This window comes from Brachyistius frenatus, unplaced genomic scaffold (genome assembly GCF_029030835.1).
Source record: "Brachyistius frenatus isolate BFR_SWC_R1_liver_20210118 unplaced genomic scaffold, ASM2903083v1 Contig_58, whole genome shotgun sequence".
Classification (NCBI taxonomy): Eukaryota; Metazoa; Chordata; class Actinopteri; family Embiotocidae; genus Brachyistius; species Brachyistius frenatus.
The window spans coordinates 2,132,501-2,142,421 of record NW_027210657.1 but is presented as its reverse complement, the minus strand read 5'-3'; the positions used below and the strand labels follow the sequence as shown (position 1 = coordinate 2,142,421).

The following is a 9,921-nucleotide window of genomic DNA, read 5'->3' as shown; positions in this document are numbered from 1 at the left end:
GTAAGAGGGCTGCCTGTGTTTTAGCAGAGGAAGGGGAGAGACTCATTCATGGCGACTTGAAATTCATCTCCAGCAGTAAAAATCCCATGACCTCTTGTTACTGGCTGTTATAAATCAGGCATTTACTACCTGTGGCTGTCACATGAGGTCCAGCCAGGTAATCATTGAGTGGATAGGAAACGTTTTGGATTGATTGTGTCATGCAAAAGTTATGTTGGACTTTGATTTAGTGAGGCGTCATATTTAGTGTGTTTATTCAATCACTTCTATCAAAAACATCGAGTATTTTTAGATTTTATTTCTACTTTACAGGATTTTATTTGTTTGAATTTTCTGCAGACAGCCTTTTGTTACATATTTTTTAATAGATATTCAAGGATGCTTAAGCATTCGATAGTTCATAGCAACAACAAAATTTAGAGATTCAGAGCATCCCTTTCATGGTATATTTGTCCTCTGAGCTTCCCCCCCCCCCCAAAATCAACAAATAAACTCCAGTTTAGAAATTCAGAATACAATTGTGTCATTAAAGAGTGTTTTTAAAGCAATCCTCACTTTAAAATGTTTAACATTATTCAAATATCGAACGTGTAGAATTATATAAGAACGTCTGAGATATTTTATGTGTTTAGATTTGAGTTTTTAAGGCTGGAAGTCCTGAAATGTCTGAGGAAACTTAGATAAATTTATGGTTCAAATTTACATTTTATTTCTTTATAATGTATAAAGTTGCAAAACTTCTAAATTGATGAACATTTAAATTTGCGCTAAACCAACAGAAAACAACAGTATTGTTTGTGCCTGCTGTTCACTACGACGGGTTTTTGCACCTTTCGGCTCATTGTTTTGGTTTTGTGGGGTGAAAGTGTCCGGTTCACTTTCACTCTTTACTACATGGTTTAGAGTATAAAAGCTTTGCTAAACCGATTGTTTGCTGTGTTGGACTACTGAACTGTTTGGGGTTTATTGTCAAAGAAGATACACTTTCTCACTTAACGGTGCAATGTGTAAGATTTTAGTCCCGTCGTGTCACACCACTTTGTACATCTAGAGGCAATGAGGAGTCATTGCAGTGTCCCAGCAGTCTGCTCTTAGTTCAGCTCTCAGGGTTTTGGCAGTTTGGTTGAATTTGGCATGTTCTTCCCCTGCTGTTTTTCAGCTGCACTGAAGATCTGTTTTGAATTGTCCAGTTAACCTATGAATGGTTTGTTCGCTGCATAAAATTGCCTCAGATTTGCAGAAAGCTACATCACAAATGATTTGAGCTAGTCACATACAGCTATTCTAATTGGCCAGAAGAGCCTATGAACTAACAGCAAACTTAGCGTATTAACACTCATCAGTAACGTTTTATAATTAGTTCCCTTTATAAGCTATTAAGCTATCTCTAAATAGCCAACTGTTTATTAGTCTACAAAAATATTCCAAGCTCAGCATTAGGCTGCAGCATATCCCAGCTCACTTTGGGCGAAGGCAGGGTTACACCCTTGACGGGTTGCCAGTCCATCACAATGTGCTTGATTTTAGTTAACATTTGGAGGTTTTAAACTAAAAGTTTTGCATATTTCACCTCTGAATCCGCCAGGCTGATAACTTTAACTGGAACTCTCAGCTCTTAATCTCTCTTTTCCACCGCAGGCGGGCGACAAATAAAGACATACTTAAAGGCAGTCTGAGAAACCCCTAATCTCAAAATATCTCCAAGACAGTGACCATGCCATGACTGCTGATGTGTAATATGATCTCAGGATGGGTTTAAATTTCAATCAAGTTGAATTACTTGAGAGACAAGATTAAGCTGTGTGGTGTGTGGGGGCAGGTGGGTGTGCGGTTGGTGGTCCGACAACAGTTGCAGGCGTTACCATCTCCCAGGTGTGGAGCTCACTGTTGCTCAGCATGAACATCGAGCACCAGATGGCATTAGTCTGCCTCTCTGCCCAAGGCTCACTTATCTTCAACACTGTGTGCATTTGTGCGTGTGTGTGCTCTCCTCTGCAATGTTGCAGTGACAAAAAAGATACGGCAGTAATAACAACAAGCGGAGCTGCTTTGACCCTGCGAATAAAGTTGTGTACTTCTTTGCCCTGATGTGAAGTGGAGAGCACGTGTGTAGGCTGTGTGAGCATGAATAGAAACATTCAATACTATTGCCCCGAGACAGAAAAGCATAAAGAATTAGTCTACTTTTGTTTATTTGGAACTTTTTATTCTTCATATCAAAAGTTACGAGAACTGAAACTATGTAACACGGAATATTATTCTTGAGGACAGCTCAGTCACTCTGGCCTTTGCATGTAAGCTCTTGGCTAAGCGTCAGGAATGCAGTTGTGATTGAATCACCATCAACAGCATCTCCATAAATGTGCCCTCAGTAATGTGCGGCCATTTAGTTAGTACGGTTTTTTGTTTTTTTTTGCTGTCATAAATACAAGCTCCTGTCAAATCCACTGTGTTTCTGCTGGATGGGACAAACCGACCACACTACACTAACAGGAGATAATGGTTAAGGAAAAGGGAAAGTTCATACCCATTTCCACAATGTAAAAATACTCCATTATAAGTTAAAAAAAAAAACTAAAAAAAAACAACAACATTATCCCAGCTAACCTGGAGCTAAAGCTGGAGGACACTGTTTAAAGGTCAAAAGGTCTGCAATGAGCTCAGACATACATGCATGGAAAATTACAATCACAGCTACAGGCAACATAGAGCCAACAGTTTATTGAACCAGCCGGAGACTGTGAGAGGAAACTAGAACTCCATTTACTTTCCAACCTAATCCGGAAACAAATTCCTGCAGTTGGTAACTAGCTATAGGTACAATCTCTGAAACGTTGAGAAGTGAAGGCGTAACTATTGGGAGGTATGGCTGTATTGTTAATATTGCGAATATTAATAAACTTCATATCAATGAAGCCTGCAGCTGCTGAAAGTCTGGAGCTCATCAGTAGCTTGACTCAGAGAAAAGGCCACTGAATAAACTATTGTATCATCTGCATAAAGATGCAGTTTAGCTATTAGCCTTCCCAAATAGTATTTATAAAAGTAAAAATATAAGACAGGAACTAAATTTGAACCGTGGGGACTCCATTAGATATTTCTTTGAAGCTTCGGTAACCATCTGTATATACTGTACTGTGAGTTTTAGTTACAAACTAGTTCCTGATCCACTTCATAGTCTTCTTACCCATAGCTGAAAACCTGCAGCCTCAAAACCCTATAACCTCCAGACTGGCTTATTTTGAAAGTAAGCAGAAAAAGGCGAGCTACAAAAATAATAATATATAGAAGAAGCAGAGGAGCTTCCAGAGATGATGAGTGCCACCACTCTCTTCTGATGTTCAATGGGAAACAAATGGGCTGACTTTGCAGAGTGGGCTGCATGAAAAGGCCATGAAGTGAGAGTTTGCCTTTGATCCAGGGCCTCTACTGGCAGAGTGCCTTCTAGTCCGGGCTTCTTCAGACAGACTGGTCTGATGAGAGAGATTCACTCCTGTTTCAAGGGCAGTTGGGCTGCATATTTGATATCATTTTGTAGTAACTATTAAAAGCCCTGAAATATGCAGTTCACACGTGACTGAAATGTCCCCTTGCATCATTGAAAACGATGTCACCGCGAATTGTAGGAGGCACAGTTCTGACAATGTAGAGATATGAGTACATTGGCAGTTTACCCTTTCTGGTAGATGTTTCCATGGCAACCAAGGCTCTCTTTTAATGAAGCACAAATCCAGCAGGGGACTGAAACAGAGACACAATATGGCCACTGGCATTTGAGAATTTTAACACAACATAATGTGCGTGTGCGTTTGTGTGTATGTGTGCAGTAAACAGTATGTAATCAATCAGACTGTCAATCAGAGAACTAGGCAGGACAGTCCAACATTTTTGCTGCCAGGCTTTTACGTCTGAGTTATTTTAAAAGCTGTCTGGCATTCTGCCTCTATAAATCTGTCATGCAGCAATTTAAATAAATGGACAGAGATGGAAAGTACACATCATTTGACAGACAAAAACCACAAATGAAGAACCATGGAGTTCCTAGAGAGAAAATACAGATGTAACATTTCAAAGAAGTGCATCTAATTCAGCGAGGCAAGCTATTGTAATACCTTAAAACCTCCCAGTTGGTCCAAGTAAAATACAGTTCTGTGTTGCAAGTAGGCATGTTTTCTTTGAAGTTATCTAACTAACCCAAAACTAAAATAGTCAAAAAAGTGTTTCAAAGTGTGAAAACTCTCACTTTGAAACACACTGGCATGGTGGCTGCACCCGGAGGATCTCTGTGCCAAAAGCAGGCAAAAACACAGTTTGAAACCACAAGTATTTTCTCAATTCCTCTTTAAAATATAACCTAAACTTTCACACACACACACACACACACACACACACACACACACACACACACACACACACACACACACACACACACACACACACACACACACACACACACACACACACACACACACACACACACACACACACTCCCCAGTACTAGACGTGAAAGTTACCACAGATCTATTTAGCAGATGCCTGGTATCCCACAGTTTGGAGCCACATTTTCTCTTTTTGCTCTTAATATTCACCTATTATTTACCGTAAAGACACAAGAAACTATTTTTTTACAACCCTTAGCGTGGCTACAGACATGGCAATTTTGGTGTGCTGGTTGATCAGTCCACCTCTTCGGTCCAGAATGAAATATGTCCAGCTATTAGAAAAATTGCCAAGATATAAGGTACAGACATAAAAGCATTCCAACATAAAGGATAGAGAGAGATGGATGGATGGATGGATGGATGGGTGGGTAGACAGACAGACAGACAGACAGACAGACAGACAGACAGACAGACAGACAGACAGACAGACAGACAGATAGACAGATAGATAGATAGATAGATAGATAGATAGATAGATAGATAGATAGGGACTTCTGGGTAGATGGTGATTGACAGTGACAGTATTAGGCCCTAATGTGAGGAACTGATAATTAAAGCATCTTTTTCACCCTGAAGCTCCTGTTCACTGCGGTAAGTGCTAACATGTTTGTCAGACGTTGTTGGAACATGGCACTTAAACTAGTTAAATCTCCTCCTCTGTGGATTTTTGGTTTCTCCAGAATGACTGAGTTCAGTTGAAGCAGAAATAGACTGAGCCTAAAGGGGTTTTCATTTGTGAAAAACCAGCTTCACAGATGAGCAGTTGCATATAACAGGAAATCAGCTTGATATTCCTCTTTTTTACATTTATTTCTAATGACTTGATCGAATGGCATTAAGCTCTACGGAGGTCATGGGGATTGTCGTGAAGATTAATGCTTTCCTGGTAAATTACGTCTACAGGGCAGTCAGAGCAGCCGCAGTGAACACAAGATAATTTCCTTCCATGATGGAGAACAGAAATAAGACGGAGCTTGGTGAGAATATAATGATTCGTTTGCTGTATCCCTGGATACCTGCAAGGAACAGCCCGTAACACACACACACACACACACACACACACACACACACACACACACACACACACACACACACACACACACACACACACACACACACACACACACACACAGTCTGATTTAAATGCACATGCACGCAGAAACACTTAATATTTAAGGGTTAACAGTCTCAATGCACACACACACACACACGCGCGCGCGCGCACGCACACGTGTCCAGTACAGAAGGTAAACTTGTTGCTGAGGTGGTGAAATGGTTTGATGCAGATATCGATTGGTTTACCAAGCACTTGAGTGAGTGTTTTCTTTTCCCGAGAGACTCCCCTCATCTCACTGTAATCAGCACAAGCAGGTCCCAGGTGGTTGTGTGTCAGTACAATTTAATTTTAGACGTTTCACTCTGACGCATCACTGATAGACAGCTGACGGTTGACATGTCAGGAGGAGCTGCACCTGCACAGCTGAAACTCTTAAAACTGGAGCCGCAGCGTGTTTGGTTTTTCTCAATTCCTCAATCTCTGTTTCTCCTTCACACATAATCAGACACACGTGTTTGAAAGAATCGCTCCGGTTGATTCAGCAGAAGCATTTCAAGCGAAATGTACGGCCACATTTGGGAGGCAGAGAGACTGAACACGATGAACAGATTGGTTACGGTGTTGAGGAAGTGCTGAAGTTAAATGTTCGGTGCTGTACTGCCCTCTGCTGACCGACATTTGCAAATACAAAAAGAGAAGAAATGGTTTGTATTTTCTCATACTGCTTCCATTGTTTTTGCTTTGTTCAAAGTAAGAGTTTCCTCAGAGGACAAGACTGGCTGCACCCTTTTATTGTTTTTATTGTTATTATTTTAATTGTTCGCTTTTACTTATTTTCTGCACTGTCAAAACAACATTCTGATTTTATCCAGATATCCTGAGCTTTAATTGATTTACTTTAATTCTTGTTTTTGTGTGATTGTTTTTATTTCATTGTAATCATCAATCAAATAGTGTTATCTCTCTATAAAGCACTTTGGCATTTATTGTTTTCAAATGTGCTCTCCAAAGACAATAACTTGACTTTTCCGATCTTACTCTTAATATGAAAATATTTGTGAGTGCTCTTTTCATAAACATCTGTTTTCTACTGATACAAATATATTGTTTTACAACACCTATAAAATGATGAGTTGAAATCACTAAGATTGGTGTTATAGGAGTTTTTTTTTTTTAAAGGAAAAGAGAGGGATTTTTTTTTTTTTTTTAACTAAGGTCATGTTCCTACTAAGATACTCCAGTTCTAAAATATTTTATTAGAAAAAAACCTGAAAAGAAGATGACAACACACAATTTTGTCTCAATAATTTACATTTATTTCAGTATTAGTATGTCCAAACTTACATTTCACACAATGCATAACAGTTCACGTAGAACTACAACCATAATATAAAACTTAGCTTTGTACAGTTGTGAGATCATATAAATGAAGTAATAGAGATCATGTATATTCAGTATAAGTACACGTGTACTAAAGCTCAGCGTCTCGGCGTGTTTGCCAGCTACCTCTCTGTCTGGGTAAGAATCTCATGTTGAGATGTTCGGCCTCCTGCTGATGCTCCACAGGCTGCTGCGAGAGGTTGTTGGTCTGTGGGAGGCAGTCCAGGGTCAGGCCCATATGGGGGCACACCGAATACTGGGAGAGCAACGTCACCAAGATGGATTTCATCATCACCATGGCGATGTGCTTGCCAACGCAGGCGCGAGGGCCCGAACCGAACGGCTGGAAGTAACGGCGAGGAGCCTGGAAGAGGACAGATGAGAGACGTCGTTAAAGACCTTTAAAATGTGGTTTCAAATCAATTATTTTTAAATAAGAATATTTTCCATCACTTAAGGAAACAAAAAAATCAACCTTGATACTCAGCTAATCTGCTTTATTAGGACTGTGTGAGTGTGGTTTAAGCAGATTTGATTGACAGAGTTGATATACACAAACAACCCACCGGCTGTCGTCTGATTCTGATTCAAATGTTGCTAAAACCTGATTGATGCAATAGAGCGAAGTGTGTGACATCATCTTTTTAAGCCAAGCAACTTCAAACCAGCGAGAAAAGCAAGAATGAAAAAAGAATCACTGAAATCTCCCAGATAGTTTTAACTTGTGCAGAAAATGTTCTTTTCACATATCTCCCCATTACCCCATTACCCCAACACACACAAAAAAAAAGAAAATAGGCTTTCAGGGTCTTTAACAGTTGGTTTATTAACCAAAGGTGATTTATTCTGATACTTGTGCATCTCGCAGCTGCAGATACAACTTCAGTATACGTATTACTCACATTTTTTTCAAAGTTTTCCAGACTGAATTCATTGGCTTTGAGGAAAAACTCAGTCTGGTGCATCCGGCCAGTGTTCAGAATGATATTTGTGCCCTTCGGTACCCTGTAGCCATCTATGATGTCATCAGACAGGGCTCGACGCATGCTGAAGTCCACCACTGGGTGGAAGCGCAAGCATTCGTTGATGAAGCTCTCCAGCACCTGCAACTTCTGAAGGTCTCTGTTCTGCAACTGTCTTTCACCTGCAGGGAGACAATGACGAAGTCATTACTGCCATCCACTTAGCTGCCAGTTTATTAAGTACATCAATTTAAAGCAGTCTAAAGCAACAGTTCTGCTATAAATCCTCTGTTCAGTTTGTGTTGATTTATACGATGCAGTTTGTGGTACTGTTGAACTGGTTTGCACTGTACAGAAAGGTGTTTGTGTTATTCAGCTTACCCTCACCGTTTTAAATTAGGTGGACAAAATAACAGAAACACCTGTCAGTATAATGAAATGCATTTCAATAGTGCCACGACATGCAGCCTCCAAAGTTGAAACAACACCTCATTAACAGCCTTCATGAAAGTAGGACTTAATACATTACTGTCGTATTAGACAGTATTGGTTTTAGCCGCCAGCTGTGTGCAGGACACATTTTTATTCTATTTTACATATCAGCACCCTGCTATGATGCAATGTGTCAAAATGGACCATTAACATGCAGCTGATCAGGTGATAGAGTGCGTATGACTGCTTCTAAAATCTGGCCTTGGTGGGCATCAATTAAACTCTGCCATGTCTTCCTTCTATCAGCCCCTTACCTACAACGGTGTCAATCTCCTGCAGCAGCTGCAGCTCCACATGCGGATTTTGTTTGAGGAGCAGCAGCATGAAGAAGAGGCTGACGGACAGAGTGTCCGGAGCTGCGATCACCATCTCCAGCACACACTGCCTCACGTTCTCTACAGACAGCTCGCCATGGTTCTGAAAACACACACAATATGCTGACTGGCTTTACATAGTAGAAAAAAATATTATTGGCTGTAAGAATAATAAAAAAAAGAACAAAAAAGGGACAAGCTTTGGAATAAAAGAACTCAGAAAGAAGTAGTGGTGATTTAGTTCTTCGACTGACCTGTGCAAATATGAGCTCCGCCGTGAAGTTGATGTTGTCCAGTTTATCTGCCTGCTCCATATCTCTCCTCTTCTGTTCTACAAGGCTTTCTATGGCATCCTGTAGCTCCTGGCTGTGAGATGACAGATATTTAACACGTGATTACGAAAAAAGAACTCAGCCAAAAAAAATCAAAAGGGTATGAAGAAGCATGGTATTGATCACAAAATGATTGAGTGACTCACGCTGCTGTCTTGTGCCTCTGGTAAATCCAGCCAAACTTAAAGTAGATGTCGGGTTTGATCAGCACCGTCTGCCATGTGTCAAAATACTTCTGAATCTTCAGCAGCAGCTCTTTCTCTGGACACGGTGTTAACACAAATGTATTACGTTTCAACATTTTGTTTGAGCCATCATATGAGACGATCGTACAATTTGCATGATAAAAATAAATAAGAAATTAGTGCATGCCTATTCACCATTGACGGGTACACCCAGGAAGAGTCTGTTGGAGATGTCGACCACCGTGCAGCGCAGCAAACTGAGGACATCCACATGACTCAAACTGTCCAGGCTGTCCAAGTGAGTCTGTGTGGAGGAGACGCAAACCTCCAGCGTCTGCTGCAACCGTGGACCTGTGAGGGCTGACGTAGAAGGGGGTTTTGAATTAGGTTAGTCAAATATTTTGCATCGGAGGCTCACTCAGTAAGTCTGATGGAGGGAATATAATGTTACCTTTAGTAAAATAGGTGCGGCTCTTTTTCCACAGAGTTACGTTGTTGTTAAATATGATGCCTCTCTCGTTCATGCCAATGCAGCTGAGTCCCTGCTTGCTCCCAAAACGTGAAGTATATTGTCCATTCTTCAGTACATGGTGCACTGCTGATGCCCTTATGGTTAAAAAAAAAAACAAAAAAAACAGCAGATTATTTTTTTTACTCTTTGACTGAATTTTTGGATAACTTTAACAGATAAAACTAACCTGCTGAGTATGAGCGTCTCCTCTCCATCGATCCAGACTCTAACAATGTCTCCATACTT

General features: G+C 40.5%; 1 protein-coding gene across 1 annotated transcript in view; it reads right to left on the bottom strand.

Annotated features, from left to right (window-relative positions):
• Positions 1 to 6,900: 6,900 nt before the first annotated feature.
• Positions 6,901 to 9,921, bottom strand: part of cyp19a1a (cytochrome P450, family 19, subfamily A, polypeptide 1a) — a 3,398-nt gene continuing 377 nt past the window's right edge. The window contains exons 2-9 of the mRNA XM_069705709.1: positions 9,863 to 9,921; positions 9,616 to 9,770; positions 9,360 to 9,524; positions 9,126 to 9,240; positions 8,902 to 9,013; positions 8,588 to 8,750; positions 7,782 to 8,023; positions 6,901 to 7,243 (exon numbers count right to left, since the gene is read on the bottom strand). The exon at positions 9,863 to 9,921 is cut by the window's right edge and continues 92 nt beyond it. Coding sequence (XP_069561810.1) covers positions 6,971 to 7,243; positions 7,782 to 8,023; positions 8,588 to 8,750; positions 8,902 to 9,013; positions 9,126 to 9,240; positions 9,360 to 9,524; positions 9,616 to 9,770; positions 9,863 to 9,921 — 1,284 coding nt within the window. The 3' untranslated portion in view covers positions 6,901 to 6,970. The remainder of the gene's footprint in view (positions 7,244 to 7,781; positions 8,024 to 8,587; positions 8,751 to 8,901; positions 9,014 to 9,125; positions 9,241 to 9,359; positions 9,525 to 9,615; positions 9,771 to 9,862) is intronic.